This window comes from Zootoca vivipara, chromosome 2 (genome assembly GCF_965207765.1).
Source record: "Zootoca vivipara chromosome 2, rZooViv2.hap1.1, whole genome shotgun sequence".
NCBI lineage: Eukaryota > Metazoa > Chordata > Lepidosauria > Squamata > Lacertidae > Zootoca > Zootoca vivipara.
In genome coordinates this window covers 113,846,955-113,863,911 of record NC_142584.1, presented here as the reverse complement: position 1 = coordinate 113,863,911, position 16,957 = coordinate 113,846,955, and the positions used below count along the sequence as shown (strand labels likewise).

The window sequence follows — 16,957 nt, the reverse complement described above, 5'->3', positions numbered from 1 at the left end:
GGTCTTTGGTGAGGGAGCCATGGCTGCTGCCGGGGGTCACATGCAGCGTCTCCGAGATGAAGCCACTTGCTCCATCTGCCTGGAATATTTTAAGGATCCAGTGATTATTACAGAGTGTGGGCACAACTTCTGCCGGTCCTGCTTGATCCAGTGCTGGGGGGAATCGGAGGCAGAGGCTTCCTGCCCTCAGTGCAGAAAAAGAGTCCAGAGAAGGAGCCTCATCCCCAACCGGCATTTGGCAAACGTCTTAGAATTAATCGAGAATCTCAGCTTTCAAGATGGGAAAGAAGAGGAAAGAAACGGAAGAGTATGTGAGAAGCACCAGGAGCCCCTGAAGCTCTTCTGCAAAGTCCACGAAGCCCCCATCTGCGTGGTGTGTGACAAATCAAAGGAACATGAAAATCACAAGGTGATTCCTCTGGAGGAGGCGTCTGAGGAGTACAAGGTAGGAGATCCCTGGATCTTTAGGGGGAGAAATAGCTGTGGATTCTTCTTGGGATGTTTTATTTTTCATTCTCAGGTCCAAAGTAGGCATGGCATAAATTGGTGGTTGTTTATTATGTAAAACGCAGCCCAGGGGAAGCCTGAGGGCTCCTGGGATGGCTGGGAGGAGGGAGTTGAAGTCTTTCTCTCGGCCAGAAAGGGTTAACCTCATTCCCATCCCCCAGGAAGGTTGCTTTATAAATATTTAGAAACTACAGATATAAATTCCACATACACAACTAAGTACATGTCTCCTTTGGCTAGCAGGCTGCCTCCTCAATGCCCTGCAAAGCAGAGGGCATCAAGGATCAGCTGCAGGGGGGGGGGGGAAGTGGCCAGGAATTGACCAGATGGTGCAGGATTCCTCCCCCCCCCCCGCCAAAGTATATGTCGGAATCAGATTTTGGAGTGAGGGGTGGTGGTGGAAGCACCTACTGGTGGGGAGCACCCTTATTCTGGGGGTGCTGTGGGGCCTGTGCAATAAGGTTTCAGTGTGTATCTGTGTTGAGGATCTTTTCCCGTCCCAAATGGTGGGAAGGTTCATAGTAGCATCTGCAAAGACTAGGCTAGGGGGAAAGGTGACTTTTCCATGACAACTCAGAATTGGACCTGTGCAATTATATACAGTAAAAGCAATAAGATTCTCATTATGCTTCAGAAAAAAGCTTTTAAAAATGCCTTTTAATCCCTTTTAAAATAATTCACTTGTTCTACTACAGTGGTGCAAAAATGCTCCTGTGCCATGCAATGTCAATAATGCCACAAAATAGTAAAGATAATGAAATGAAGCTGCCCCTTTTGAACTGGTGGGATGACCAGCAGGCCCGGCTCTAGGTGCAGTCCGGGTGGCGCCGGGCCGGCAGGGGGGCGCTGCACGGCGAAGCCCCGCGGAAGCCGTACTGCGCGCTGCAAGGGCGGGGGCGCCGGAGCGATCTCCGCGTCTCAGCGCCAGGGCGCCCGACCTGCTCAAGATGGCCCTGATGACCAGACAGCAATCTTCTGACCGAAGGAGCTACTTAGGTGGATTCTGGCCGCAGCAAGAACTTCTTTGGCCCAGAAATGGAAGAAGGTGCAGCCCTTTCATCTCCCCTGGTGGTCCAAGCACATGTGGGCTCTGACTACCCGTGTTTCTCATATTATAAGACACGTCTTATATTTATTTTTTCCTCAAAAAACACACACTATGGCTTATTTTCAAGGGGTGTCTTATTTTTTTCCTCCTCCTCCTGCTGCGGCCGGCATTGCTGCTGTGCCTATCACTATGTCTTATTTTCGGGGTATGGCTTATATTCCTTGAATGCTTAAAAATCCTGCTATGGCTTATTTTATGGGTATGTCTTAAAATATGAGAAACAGGGTACTGCAGAGAAGATAACTCACAAGTTGCAGAAGACCTGCATTGCCATCTGACACAATTAAGTGGCAAAGCAGTGGGGTCAAGAGGTAGTGGGGAAAAGCCCTAGGCTTGCAGAAGAGGGGCTTGGAATGGGTGAAGTTTTGAGAAGCGCTGCTTTATTCCTGTATCTCTAGCCTCTTGGGCTGACCTCACTATCTCTTTAATGTTAGACTGATACATCCCAGGTTGGATCCTGCCTCACCCCTTCTTCCTCCTCCTCCTCTTCCCACGTCTCCCTGGGACCTCAAGATGAGAAGTCAGGCTGGGACTTTCCTGGGAGGAGACAAAGGAGCAAGCATGGCTGCCTTTGCTCTTCTCCAGACTAGTTTGTTGCACTAGAAAAAGTTTCCACCCCAGTTCTGCAGTGGTTTTCAACCAGTGTGCTGTGGCACCCTGGGGTGCCTTGAATGATGCTCACTCACGGGTGCTGCTGGCAACATTGGCCTCTGTCCCTCTTTCCTTCCCTCCCTGGATGTCATCTCTGCCTCCCAAAGGCTTGTGCAACTGTTTGTTGCAGCACATGCAGCAGCCCTGGCTACAAGCTCCGCAGGCAAATGGTGCGTCTGGGCTGGACAGGGGTTTTGGTTGCCAGGATCTGAGGCAGCCTCAAAGTAAGCAAGCAAACTGGCAAGGAATGGACAGACAAGTCCCAGGCCCCTGTGGGGCAGCGTGAGGAGGCACCTCTCTTTGGGGCAGCTCAGAGACCAAGAGGAGGACTCCTAAGGATAAGGGAGAGGAGAGGAGGCTGAGAGAGCACTCTGCAGGGGAGGGTGTTTGAGAAAGGGTGAGGGGCTGCCAGCTCTGCAAGCAAGGGGGGACCTAACTGGGATCCTGAGCCCCACAGGGGTGCTGGAGAAAAAAGGTAGTTGGTCAAGGGAGTCGTGGACCCAAAAAGATTGAAAACCTCTAGACTCTTATTTCCTCCAGTAAAGTGCTTTGCTATTATAGGAAGGCCACCGAGCGCATGAAGCCAGTGTAATATTCATCTCTCTGTGTGTTTCAATCAAACCTGAGTTTTTCCTTTTCTCTTTAGGGAGAGATCTGTCACCACCTGAAGATTCTGAGGAAAGAGAGAGAGGAAATTTTGGCCTATCAAGCAGACCTGGACAAGGAAAGCAAAGACCTCCTGGTGTGTGTCTGTATTGTTACTAGTGAGGGAACAAGCACGTGAAGAATCGAGTTAGGACTTAGGAGGGATGGGGAAATCTGCCCATTTCAGCTTCTCCCCATTTCTCCTTTTTCCATATCAGTTTGTTTATTCATTTATTATTCCGAAAATGAATCAGATGTTAGGGTAGCTACTTCCTTGTATAAATATTTTGATCTGTATTTTACCCTCATAAATACATTTTTTTGTGAACATTACCTGGCTGAGTCAACCTTGAACAATTCAGAGGTGTGAATTTCAAAGGATTGCTCTGTTTTGAGCTCCATATTTTTTCAGGAATAGCAAACTTAATTCGTTCTGGAGGTCTGTTCTTAACCTGAAACTGTTCTTAACTAGAGGCGTGCTTTTGCTAATGGGGCCTCTTGCTGCCGCTGCACCGCTGGCACACGATTTCCGTTCTCATCCTGGGGCAAAGTTCTCACCTCGAGGTACCTCTTCCAGGTTAGCGGAGTTTGTAACCTGAGATGTTTGTAACTCAAGGTAACAATGTATTTCCCATTATCGTTTATTATGTGAATAGCAGTCAAGGAAAAGTCTGAGGAATTGTGAGCTGATAAGGTGAAAGCATTTCAATTCAAATCAAATAAATATTACTAAAGAGTTGTCTTTCTGAATGTGCGCTATTGTTCATCTTTAGGAAATTCAGGGAGCTATGGGGATAAACTCTGCACTTTCTCCTCATCCTCCTCTGTTTCTGTTGCCTTCCTACAGCAAAATGGCCCCAGTCTAAACTGAGGGGTGTTTTAAGTCCAAGGATGTTCTCTGAACAGCTATGAACTCTGGTTATAATGCCTCAAAACATACAGGGAATATCCTGTGGGGATTTTATGGAGGCAGGAGAAAATATATTATTTTATTATATCCTTCCTAACTTAGAATCATAGAGTTGGAAGAGACCACAAGGGCCATCCAGTTCAACCCCCGTGCCAAGCAGGAAACCATCAAAGCATTCTTGACGTACGCCTATCAAGCCTCTGCTTAAAGACCTCCAAAGAAGGAGACTCCACCACACTCCTTGGTAGCAAATTCCACTGCCAAACAGCTCTTACTGTCAGGAAGTTCTTCCTAATGTTTAGGTGGAATCTTCTTTCTTGTAGTTTGAATCCATTGCTCCGTGTCCGCTTCTCTGGAGCAGTAGAAAACAACCTTTCTCCCTCCTCTGTATGACATCCTTTTATCTATTTGAACATGGCTGTCATATCACCCCTTAACCTTCTCCAAGCTAAACATACCCAGCTAAACATACCCAAAGCCGTTCCTCATAAGGCATCGTTTCCAGGTCTTTGACCATTTTGGTTGCCCTCTTCTGGACACGTTCCAGCTTCTCAGTATCCTTCTTGAACTGTGGTGCCCAGAACTGGAAACAGTATTCCAGGTGAGGTCTGACCAGACCAGAATTGCATTGGCTTTTTTAGCTGCTGCATCACACTGTTGACTCATGTCAAGCTTGTGGTCTACCAAACTTGCGCCAGCAAGTTCTATAACTTAGCAGAGTTGTTAAACATCCCCCCTTTTAAATTACACAGAGGTTAGCTAGTTGCAGCCTCACTATTTAGGATTCCTGGTTTCCCTTTTTTATATCTGTCCTAAAACAATAGACGCGACCATCTGATTAAAGTTAACATAAAACTAGTTTACTTACAATCATCCAGTTCACAATAAGATCCCTGAAGGCAGACTTAATTTACAGAACAACATATAACTATGTGAACTATCCCATAAGGTAAGGTTACCACTTTGCAACTTCAGTCGGAATGATAGGATTTTGGATGGGGATTGATTTGTAAATCTGGGGAATGTCCCGGGAAACGGGGACGTCTGGTAACCTTACTAAGGGAAATAGTCACAGTCACTTCTCCTAACTCTTAGGAACACACAATGGAGAACACAGAGAGCAGAACATGGAGGCCATGTGCTCCTCTACCAAGAACAGGCCACACCCACATTAAGTCACAAGCCAAGGAAGTCTGTTGCAGCTCAGGAGGAACCAGCAAGTTTTCTCCTGAGTGATACAAAACATTCCCAGCCATGTGCGTTGTAGGAATGTTGTATTTGACTGCAATATGTTTTTACATCCCACATATTCATGGCTAGGAAAAAAAGCTGCTTGCTTTAGGCTGTAGTCCTCTGCAAAATAGAAGTCAATAGAAAGATCAAAATAAATGTTTACATCTTTAGCCACTGGATGTTTCAAAAAAATGAAAAATCAGAGGTGTCCTCCCTGTGGAATTCTCATAATTCTCTCCCAGATGTTTTGAAGGCTGACCATCTTCCACACTCAGACCTCCTCTTTTCTTGCAGAAATTAACAGAAATGGAGAGGCTGAAGACTGTGGAGACGTTCAAAGTACTGCGCCAATTCCTGGAAGAAGAAGAAAAGCGTCTGCTGACTCATGTGGAAGAGGTGGAGAAGGAGATTGCAGAGAAAAGGGATGAGCAGCTGGCCAGACTCTCCAGGAAACTCTCCTCCCTTGAGAGGATCATCCAGGAGATGGAGGAGAAGCGTCACCAGGCAGCGAGTGAACTCCTGCAGGTAAGACGGTGGCAGGAACAGCCAGAGGATCCATGAAAAGGCTGCCTCCCATCCTTTATGTGCCCCTTTCATGTATGCAAGGAGTTTAGGGGTTCAGATGATGGAGCCTCTAGTCAGGTTTGTAATGGACAGGAAGACCCAAGAGACCTGGGATGCTTAACTCACCTGAATGCAGACTAGAGATTCTTCTGTGTTATTGATGGAGAGGGAGGTGATTTTCTGCTTTTTGCTGATGATTTGTCTCCGAATGCCTTCCAGCTGTGGGGGACTTCGCCTAGGATGCATTCAGGCCTCCTTCCAACATGAGCCAGTCTCTTGACCAAGCTTCTCTTCCACTTCCCTCCACAGTTTCTGGGTTGATCACCTTCCCCGTGGATCCAGATCAGCCCAAAATGGTGCTCAGTCACAGTGACCAAACAGCAAGACAGAGGGACTCATCCAGATTGCTGCTTGTCCCACCCCTTTCCCCAAGGAAAACCCAATGTTTACTGCTGAATGAGAGAAAACATCAGCCAGGTTTTCTCTAGATTGATATTTGCTTTGGAGCAAGGTTTTGTCTGAGGGAAAGTGGCAGGGCAAAGCAAAACCATTTGGACTCATGTTTTCTGGACACAGGAAAAGCAGAGGTCTGGAGGAGCCCAAAGAAACACTGAGTTGTTTTATTACCCCTTTGGAGGCATTTTATGCTGAGGGTGCTTTTTTTTCACTTCCCGATGGAAAATAGAATTTGAAATTTGGGGACTTCTATGGGAGACAATTTGGGATAGTGTCCTGGCAGGATTGTCCTGTAGGTTTACGTATGTCTGAATTGCACAATGCAAACTGGATTAAAGTTAATAAATTATAATGTAAGACAAGAGATGGGGTGGAATCTTCTCTTGAACCCACAAAGGTGAAATTTCCCTAAAATGCTGGTGGATTTTCATAAGGATTTTAAACAATAATGGCAAAATGATGTAGAAATGTGGAGAACCTGATATCGGAAAATTAATAATTTCAGATTGGAAAAATAAAAGCTGTGAGAAATGAAAACCGGCTGATTCCACCATCCTTACCCAAAACCTTGGCATGTACAAGGCAGACTGACATCCAAGGGCCAGGGTCTGAGGGGTCTTCCTAGTGTGGCCTGTGGTGTGCAGTAAATTCCCTTCTCTTTTTCCCTTTAGGATGTGAGAAGCACCTTGCAGAGGTAAGTGGATCTGGCTCATTCCCATTAGCATCCCTCCATGAGGCCGGGATGCAAGAACCTAAAAATAGCTCTCCAGGGGTTGCAGGGGAGAGACTGCAGGACTCAATCCCTACAGCATCTCACAGGTAAAAGTTGAGCCCCCTCTTTTGAACTTGTAGCCCCCCCCCCAATTCTCCCTCCAAGGTTCAAGGTCAACTGCCTCCTCCCTCCCCACATCACTTCACCCAGGGATGGGGGCTCTTTTCTTTCTCTTGCACTTTCTGTTAATGGACTTTGGTCCCAAAGATGCTTGGGAAGTGCTTAGGAAGTACCAATAGATTTCCGTGTCCAACTAGAAGCCCCCCAACTGTTAATTCAGCCCCTTTGAGGCTCTTAGGGAGGGAAGGTCTGTTGGTCTAGAATAGGTAGGTTATTTTTCATGGAAGCGTTTCCAGCGTGAGAGGTTGAAGTTGGTCTGGAGAGGGGGAGGGGGAAAGTCAGGTTGTTTTTTGCCTCTGGAGGGAGAGTCCAGTTAGGCATGGAGTTGTGTCCTTCCTGGGTGAGAGAGGGGGGCAGGAAGGGTGGAGGTTGTTGTCCTTGACCGCTGGGCAACTTTGGACATCACTCACGTCCTCTGGAGAGGCTCAGCGATGGAGAGATGGCAGGCATTCCACTTCAGGGGTTTGATTCTTACATCCTGGGACCTTCCCAGAAAGCTGTTATGGGGCAGCATCGTTGGAAGCCATGGGAGCCCTACGGTGGTGTCGCTTGGGGTTACATCTTGTCCCTTGTGCTGTTTAGCATCCTTACGAAGCCGCTGATAGCTGTCCTCAGGGGTTTTGGACTGAGGTCTCCCCAATCTGTGGTGGACACCCAGCTTTTTCCCGCTTTTCCATCTCAGTCAGGGCAGGAAGTTGAAATGCTTGGAGGTGGGTGATGGACTGGATGTGAGTCACGAGTTGAAGCTGAATTCTGAAAATGGCCTGTTGGGAAATAAACTTTCACTTTGTTCATGTCATTGAGATCTCCTGCAATAATTTGGGAGACAGTGCCACAATTCATTGTTTTTCTTTTCACCAGATATGAGAAAAGAGAGAGTCCAGAGAAGCCACTTGCTTTCCCTCGAGAGCTAAGGAACAGGATCTTGGAATCCTGTGTTCTAAATCACCTTGTAGAAGATGCAATGAAACAATTGAAGGGTAATGAATAATGGCTGCCAGGATTTCACACTGGGAATTCTAATACTTCTTCAGAACCGAACATGGCTGAAACAGAGTGTAGAGCAAAGTCAGAATTTTTTCCTCCCATGTGCTTCTGTTTACAATTCTACGGAACCTCCTTTTCCTTTTGGTTCCCCGCCTACACAATCTGGGTTTGTCCTTTTGGAGGCTCTCCTGCTCTGAATGGAGTCAAAGGGCATTAAGAAGCCCCCCTCTGCCTCCTGCTCAGGCTTGTTTCTCAACAGTGGAGCCATGGCCTGATCTGTATCCTCCTCAGACGTCCCCCTGCAGCTGCTATATCTAGTGTTTCATGTGTCAAAATCTCCTGAGAGTTCCCACATTGAGAGTGGAAGCAAGAGCATATGAGCCCCAAAGGCACAATTATGCTTGTTAACAACTTTAAAGATGTGTAGAATGTGAGGAAGGACTTCCTTTTGCATGAGAGCTCTGCCAATCCTTCCTCATCAACCTTCACTTCTCCTTCTGTTTCACAGTTATGGCTTTAATAGTTTCCCCCACTACTTTCCTTGGGAAGATGTTAAGGCTGCCTTCATCTCCCCTCTTTATCCTTTTACAGAATTCCTATTGCTCTGCCTCCCCTCCAGTCCAAGAATGTAGAGCCCAATTTCAGGGACAAAGTTCAGAGACCATCAGGATTCATGCTGAATATTCTCATTCTGCTATTTAAAGCTTTAGTTATTTTCATAGATTCTTACTATGATGTTCTAGTTTTTAATTAATTTTTGTACAATTTAATTAATATTTAATAATTGTACTTGAATTTAAGGATGCCACGTTATGAAGTGTTACTTTTGTATGGAGATTTATTTCAGGTGAAAGAGTGTTGCCCTTACACTTTATATCTTTTTACTTCCTCAGATGCTGTGTTATACAGAAAACAGATTCAAAAGGGTAAATTTCCAGGGGAAGAACAATTTTACAGGAGGGATGGGGATTGATATTTCATGGGTGTTGAACCGTCAGTTCTGCAGACTTTGAGACCCCCATCAATGGCATAACTCTGGGTAACAGTCCTCTAGTGGTGTTTGGGTTCTTTGTCTGTCCCATGAATTAACTGGGAGGGGGTTTGAAGGCTCAGATTGGGGGCAGAGCTTGTCCCTGCGAAGAACCTGCATGCCAGTCTTGAGTTCCGTTCCTGCCTATAGACTATTATCCTGGTTTCCACCTCGATTTTATAGATTCTGCTTTCTTTCATAAAATTTATATTCTGCTTGATTGTAGGGAAAAGCCTCAGAGCCTTACAATATCTTACAAAAGCCCTTAAAGAGAATCCTGAAGGGTCAGTCCAATGTCCATCTTGTCAAGTTCTCATGTATAGGGAACCTGCATTTGCATTTTGTATTCCGCCATTTTCTAGTATGGTTTACCATTTCTGAGTTTGAAAGGATCCCAAGGATCATCTAGTCAAACCCCCTGCAATGTGGGAATTACAGCTAAACACGCTAGTTGTTTTAATTCCTTAGACCTACAGTTGTCATCTTTGCAATTATTTGTTCTATGATTTAATCTTTTGCTTGAAATAAGGAAACAACAGGTGCTATGTTATGGTGACCCCTTCATGGATCAATGCCTTGTCGTGGCGAAGGGGCTTGAATAACTCAGAGAAGCTATGAGCTATGCCATGCAGGGCCACCCAAGATGGACAGGTCATAGTGGAGAGTTTTGACTAAACGTGATCCACCTGGAGAAGGAACTGGCAAGCCACTCCAGTATCCCTGCCAAGAAAACTCCATGGACAAAGACAACAGGCATATAAAAGTTATGACGCTGGAAGATGAGCCCCTCAGGTCGGAAGGCGTCCAACATGCTACTGAGGAAGAGCGGAGGACAAGTACAAGTAGATTCAGAGCTGATGAAGCGGCTGGGCCAAAGCCGAAAGGACGCTCAGTTGCGGATATGCCTGGAAGCGAAAGGAAAGTCCGATGCTGTAAAGAAAAATATTGCATAGGAACCTGGAATGTAAGAACCATGAGTGGAGGTAAGCTGGATGTGGTCAAAAATGAGATGACAAGAATAAATATAGACATCCTGGGCATCAGTGAACTAAAATGGAAGGGAATGGGCGAATTCAGTTCGGGTGACTATCATATCTACTACTGTGGGCAAGAATCCTGTAGAATAAATGGAGTGGCCCTCATAGTCAACAAAAGAGTGGCAAAAGCTGTAATGGGATGCAATCTCAAAAATGACAGAATGATCTCGATACGAATCCAAGGCAGACCTTTTAACATCACAGTAATCCAAGTTTATGCACCAACTACCGGTGCTGAAGAAAGTGAAATTGACCAATTCTATGAAGACCTACAACACCTTCTAGAAATGACACCAAAGAAGGATGTTCTTCTCATTACAGGGGATTGGAATGCTAAAGTAGGGAATCAAGAGATAAAAGGAACAACTGGCAAGTTTGGCCTTGGAGTTCAAAATGAAGCAGGGCAAAGGCTAATAGAGTTCTGTCAAGAGAACAAGCTGGTCATCACAAACACTCTCTTCCAACAACACAAGAGACGACTCTACACATGGATATCACCAAATGGGCAGCATCGAAATCAGATTGATTATATTCTCTGCAGCCAAAGATGGAGAAGCTCTATACAGTCAGCAAAAACAAGACCTGGAGCTGACTGTAACTCAGATCATCAGCTTCTTATAGCAAAATTCCAGCTTAAACTGAAGAAAGTAGGAAAAACAACTGGGCCAGTAAGATACAATCTGAATCAAATCCCTTATGAATACACAGTGGAAGTGAGGAACAGTTTTAAGGATTTAGATTTGGTGGACAGAGTGCCTGAAGAACTATGGATGGAGGCTCGTAACATTATACAGGAGGCAGCAACGAAAACCATCCCAAGGAAAAGGAAATGCAAGAAAGCAAAATGGCTATCCAACGAGGCCTTACAAATAGCGGAGGAGAGGAGGCAAGCAAAATGCAAGGGAGATAGGGAAAGATACAGGAAACTGAATGCAGATTTCCAAAAAACAGCAAGGAGAGATAAGAGGGTCTTCTTAAATGAGCAATGCAAAGAAATAGAGGAAAACAATAGAATGGGGAAAACCAGAGATCTGTTCAAGAAAATTGGAGATATGAAAGGAACATTTCGAACAAAGATTACCATAATCAAGGACAAAAGTGGTAAGGACCTAACAGAAGCAGAAGACATCAAGAAGAGGTGGCAAGAATACACAGAGGAACTATACCAGAAAGATATGGAGGTCTCGTACACCCCAGGTAGTGTGGTTGCTGACCTTGAGCCAGACATCTTGGAGAGTGAAGTCAAATGGGCCTTAGAAAGCACTGCTAATAACAAAGCCAGTGGAAGTGATGATATTCCAGCTGAACTATTAAAAATTTTAAAAGATGATGCTGTTAAGGTGCTACACCCAATATGCCAGCAAGTTTGGAAAACTCAGCAATGGCCAGAGGATTGGAGAAGATCAGTCTACATCCCAATTCCAAAGAAGGGCAGTGCCAAAGAATGCTCCAACTACCGCACAATTGCGCTCATTTCACACGCTAGCAAGGTTATGCTTAAAATTCTACAAGGCAGTATGTGGACCGAGAACTCCCAGAAGTGCAAGCTGGATTTCGAAAGGGCAGAGACCAAATAGCAAACATGCGCTGGATTATGGAGAAAGCTAGAGAGTTCCAGAAAAACGTCTACTTCTGCTTCATTGACTATGCAAAAGCCTTTGACTGTGTCGACCACAGCAAACTATGGCAAGTTCTTAAAGAAATGGGAGTGCCTGATCACCTCATCTGTCTCCTGAGAAATCTCTATGTGGGACAAGAAGCTACAGTTAGAACTGGATATGGAACAACTGATTGGTTCAAAATTGGGAAAGGAGTATGACAAGGTTGTATATTGTCTCCCTGCTTATTTAACTTATATGCAGAATTCATCATGCGAAAGGCTGGACTAGATGAATCCCAAGCAGGAATTAAGATTGCCGGAAGAAATATCAACAACCTCAGATATGCAGATGACACAACCTTGATGGCAGAAAGTGAGGAGGAATTAAAGAACCTTTTAATGAGGGTGAAAGAGGAGAGCGCAAAATATGGTCTGAAGCTCAACATCAAAAAAACCAAGATCATGGCCACTGGTCCCATCACCTCCTGGCAAATAGAAGGGGAAGAAATTGAGGCAGTGAGAGATTTTACTTTCTTGGGCTCCTTGATCACTGCAGATGGTGACAGCAGTCACGAAATTAAAAGACGCCTGCTTCTTGGGAGAAAAGCAATGACAAACCTAGACAGCATCTTAAAAAGCAGAGACATCACCTTGCCGACAAAGGTCCGTATAGTTAAAGCTATGGTTTTCCCAGTAGTGATGTATGGAAGTGAGAGCTGGATCATAAAGAAGGCTGATCGCCAAAGAATTGATGCTTTTGAATTATGGTGCTGGAGGAGACTCTTGAGGGTCCCATGGACTGCTAGAAGATCAAACCTATCAATTCTTAAGGAAATCAGCCCTGAGTGCTCCCTGGAAGGACAGATCGTGAAGCTGAGGCTCCAATACTTTGGCCACCTCATGAGAAGAGAAGAATCCTTGGAAAAGACCCTGATGTTGGGAAAGATTGAGGGCACTAGGAGAAGGGGACGACAGAGGACAAGATGGTTGGACAGTGTTCTCGAAGCTACGAACATGAGTTTGACCAAACTACGGGAGGCAGTGCAAGACAGGAGTGCCTGGCGTGCTATGGTCCATGGGGTCACGAAGAGTCGGACACGACTAAACGACTAAACAACAACAACAATGTTATGGTGATGTTTTGTCAAAAATATTTATTATTTTTTAGCTATTGCATTGTAGCCTGTTAAGCCTGTCTTTTTGCTTCCTCAGATGTTCAGTCATCCAGAAATCTTCAGAGAGCTAACCTTTTGAGTTATTCCCCCTTTCCCCCAGGGAACTAGTCTTATCGTAAATATTCAATCCAAAAGAGAAGCACGGAATAAGCAGTCCTTTGTAAAATTGCCCTGCCACCTGCCTCCTCTTCCCTGGTGGCATGCCCTAAATTTCCAATATGGTAGGAAGGCAAGGAGAGAGCAAGTGGGTGAGAGAGATGGAGAGCAGGAATAAACAGGCTCCCCACTTAGTGGGCCCAAAACATGACCCCTGCGAAAGTGAGGGGACGCCTATATTTGTTTTTATGTTGTATTTTTATGCTGCGAACCACCCTGAGACCTATTGATGAAGGGTGGTAGGAAAGTGTGATATTATTATTATTATTATTATTATTATTATTATTATTATTACTACTACTACTACTACTATGGGGGAGGGGGGTCCTCATCCCACGCCCCAACCAGAGATCACCAAAGACCACAGATATTGTCAGAGGAAAGCAGCTTCTCTCTTTTCCTGCCTCTTTCAATTCTCCTCTCTTTCTCCTGCACTAACACAGAAAAGATGAGTAAAAGATTACTGGGTGGTTTTTCCTCTTAGAAAATTCCTGGGTTGAGAGGAGGGCAGGCACAATACACATCAAATATAGGAAAGTGAAGAAAACTGATTTAAAAACCAACAAGGAAGATATTTATTCTGATGAAAGTCTGCAAGGACAGAGGAGTCTTGCATGTGATGCAAAGAAATCCCATTGATCTGAAAGGGAATCTGGGGTTTTTGGTTGTTGTTGTTTATAACAAGTTGTCTGTTTTTGTCTCTTGGCTGACTCTACCTAATATTCTCTTTTCCTCATCTTTCCCCCAACAGCAAATGTGACTCTGGATCCAGACACAGCCCATCCGCAACTCATTCTGTCCAAGAATAGGAAAATAGTGAGATTGGGAAACGAAAAGCAAGTCCTGCCCAACAATCCTGAGAGATTCAGCTACTGGTTTTGTGTGTTGGGACGTGAGAGATTCACAGCAGGCAGACATTTCTGGGAAGTCACTGTGGGAAGTGGGAAATTGTGGGCTGTGGGGGTTGCCAGGAAATCTGTGAGGAGAAAGGGCCACTTCCCCTTAAGGCCTGAGGAGGGTGTGTGGGCTTTGGAGAAGTGTGGAGGCAAGTACTTCCCTGATGACTCTCCTCTGTCCCTGAATGAGGAGCCCAGGAGGATCCGGGTGACTCTGGACTATGAAGGGGGATGTGTGTCTTTTTCTGACGCTGACTCAGGAGCCGAACTCTACACGTTCTCAGGAGCCTCGTTCTCTGGAGAGACCCTCCTCCCTTTCTTTTTTCAGTCCGAAAAAAAAACCCACCTCAGTATCTCCTGAGGAGACTAAATCTGCCTCTCAGGCCCAGCAGGAGTTTCTCTCCAGACCAGAGTGACTGATATAAAAAACATTTACCTGCCAAGAGCATGTTGGGCAGTTTTTCAAGGGGACCTTTGAGAGGATTCATTCCAGTCAAAATCAGCAGAAATAACAAAAAAAAAATGGATTTGCTCTTGCTTTGCATGTCCCTTTTCCCAGAATTCCCTCTGCAGCTTACTTCTTAAAGAGACAGTCACACTTTTAGGAATCCTAATAAATTTCCTCACCTTCAATCTTGTTTTCCTTTTGAGATGTCTGATTTGGCAGAGCACGAGACGTAATCCCAGGGTTGTGGGTTTGAGCCCCATGTTCAGCAAATGTTTCCTGCACTGCGGGGGGTGGGACTAGATGACCCTCAGGACGCCTCGCAACTCTGCAATTCTAGGTAACTTTCCTCTCCCCACAAGACCTTATGCAGCTATAAAAAACGCATGCATCATTGGATTAACAGAGGACTAAAAAATGAACCCCTTCACCCACGTCAGGCAGGATAGCTCCTTGCTCTGGAAACCTTAGATAGGAAGAAAATGTAAAAGAAAGTGCTTGTGTATGTATGTATGCCTTGATGGACTCCGTATGTGTTAAATCGTCAACAGTGCCATTCAGCCTCAATTCTTCGGCAATCAGCCTTCTTTATGGTCCAGCTCTCACTTCCATACATCACTACTGGGAAAACCATGGCTTTAACTATACGGACCTTTGTCGGCAAGGTGATGTCTCTGCTTTTTAAGATGCTGTCTAGGTTTGTCCCCCTTCATAGATCAATGCCTTGTTGTGGCGAAGGGGCTTGAATAACTCAGAGAAGCTATGAGCTATGCTGTGCAGGGCCCCCCAAGATGGACAGGTCATAGTGGAGAGTTTTGACTAAATGGTTTTCCCACTAGTGATGTATGGAAGTGAGAGCTGGACCATAAAGAAGGCTGATCACTGAAGAATTGATGCTTTTGAATTATGGTGCTGGAGGAGCCTCTTGAGAGTGCCATGGACTGCAAGAAGATCAAACCTATCCATTGTGAAGGAAATCAGCCCTGAGTGCTCACTGGAAGGACAGATCCTGAAGCTGAGGCTCCAATACTTTGGCCCCCTCATGAGAAGAGAAGACTCCCTAGAAAAGACCCTGATGTTGGGAAAGATGGAGGGCACAAGGAGAAGGGGACGACAGAGGACGAGATGGTTGGACAGTGTTCTTGAAGCTACGAACAGGAGTCTGACCAAACTGCGGGAGGCAGTGGAAGACAGGAGTGCCTGGCGTGCTCTAGTCCATGGGGTCACGAAGACTCGGACACGACTAAACGACTAAACAGCAGCTAGGTTTGTCATTGCTTTTCTCCCAAGAAGCAGTCTTTTAATTTCGTGACTGCTGTCACCATCTGCAGTGATCAAGGAGCCCAAGAAAGTAAAATCTCTCACTGCCACCATTTCTCCCCCTTCTATTTGCCAGGAGGTGATGGGACCAGTGGCCATGATCTTGGTTTTTTTGATGTTGACCTTCAGACCATATTTTGCGCTCTCCTGTTTCACCCTCATTAAAACGTTCTTTAATTCCTCCTCGCTTTCTGCCATCAAGGTTGTGTCATCTGCATATCTGAGGTTGTTGATATTTCTTCCAGCAATCTTAATTCCGTCTTGGGATTCATCTAGTCCAGCCTTTTGCATGATGAATTCTGCATATAAGTTAAATAAGCAGGGAGACAATATACAACCTTGTCGTACTCCTTTCCCAATTTTGAACCAATCAGTTGTTCCATATCCAGTTCTAACTGTAGCTTCTTGTCCCACATAGAGATTTATCAGGAGACAGATGAGGTGATCAGGCACTCCCATTTCTTTAAGAACTTGCCATAGTTTGCTGTGGTCGACACAGTCAAAGGCTTTTGCATAGTCAATGAAGCAGAAGTAGACGTTTTTCTGGAACTCTCTAGCTTTCTCCATAATCCAGTGCATGTTTGCTATTTGGTCTCTGGTTCCTCTGCCCCTTCGAAATCCGGCTTGCACAAAACCTAATTAAAGACAGTAAATTTTCTTACTTTGATAACAATGCTTTATATTGCATTGCCTTCTTAACCAAACCAATGCCATCTAGTTTGCACCAAGAGATTCCGTTTTGAGGCTGCGAAGTTCTGTTTACAAAAGGAGGCCTCGATTTGAGGGAAGGGATCAGCCTTAAGTCATTTTCTGTTTAATTTCCGGCAGGTCAAATCCAGGCAGAACAATGGCACAAGAGCTGCCACACACCTGTTGTCTGACTGATCTTCCTTACCTTTATTATTAATCTCATTTCCCTCCCCCAGAAAGAAAAATATATGCTTGATGTTCCTCCAAATCTGCATAATTAATTAAGCCATTGAACTCAGGGGAGGGGAGGGATTTTCTTGGGATTGACTAAATGCCATGGGGGTTATGATGCCACGTGGCCACCTGCCACGGATGCTTTAGCTAAGATTCCTGCCTTGCAGGGGGTTGGACTAGATGATCCTTGGGAGTCCCTTGCAACTCTACAATTCTGTGATTCTATGATGGCAGGCACCTACCCAGCTGGAGTTTATGGACCTTAACTGAAGGTGTTTTGGGAATGTTTGGGATTCTTTGTCTGGCTGTTATATTGTCTGTGAAATGCATGCAATGCAGACAGCGGCGGAGGCGTGCGAAAGGCTTTAGCTGAGCTGTTTTGGAAGGTTGGGAAGGAAATAGTGACCAAGCCAGGAGGTTG

The 16,957-nt window shown here is 45.3% G+C and overlaps 1 protein-coding gene across 2 annotated transcripts; it reads left to right on the top strand.

Moving 5' to 3' along the window:
* Nucleotides 1-14,480, top strand: LOC118081283 (zinc finger protein RFP-like). 2 transcript variants are annotated; one of them, XM_088664108.1, is made up of 7 exons: nucleotides 1-409; nucleotides 2,913-3,008; nucleotides 5,349-5,579; nucleotides 6,746-6,768; nucleotides 7,828-7,946; nucleotides 8,847-8,879; nucleotides 13,703-14,480. In XM_088664108.1, the coding sequence occupies exons 1-7, from the start codon at nucleotides 20-22 to the stop codon at nucleotides 14,206-14,208; spliced, it is 1,398 nt and encodes a 465-aa protein (XP_088520234.1). In that variant the 5' UTR covers nucleotides 1-19; the 3' UTR covers nucleotides 14,209-14,480. The 2 variants fall into 2 exon arrangements, with proteins under 2 accessions (XP_088520234.1, XP_060126767.2); XM_060270784.2 differs by having other exon boundaries at nucleotides 1-445.
* Nucleotides 14,481-16,957: the final 2,477 nt, after the last annotated feature.

Coding starts and splice junctions, on each gene's coding strand:
- LOC118081283 (XM_060270784.2), top strand. CDS start 20: ATGGCTGCTGCCGGGGGTCACATGCAGCGTCTCCGAGATGAAGCCACT. Junction 446..2,912: donor AGGCGTCTGAGGAGTACAAG/GTAGGAGATCCC, acceptor TTTTCTCTTTAG/GGAGAGATCTGTCACCACCT. Junction 7,947..8,846: donor TGCAATGAAACAATTGAAGG/GTAATGAATAAT, acceptor TTACTTCCTCAG/ATGCTGTGTTATACAGAAAA.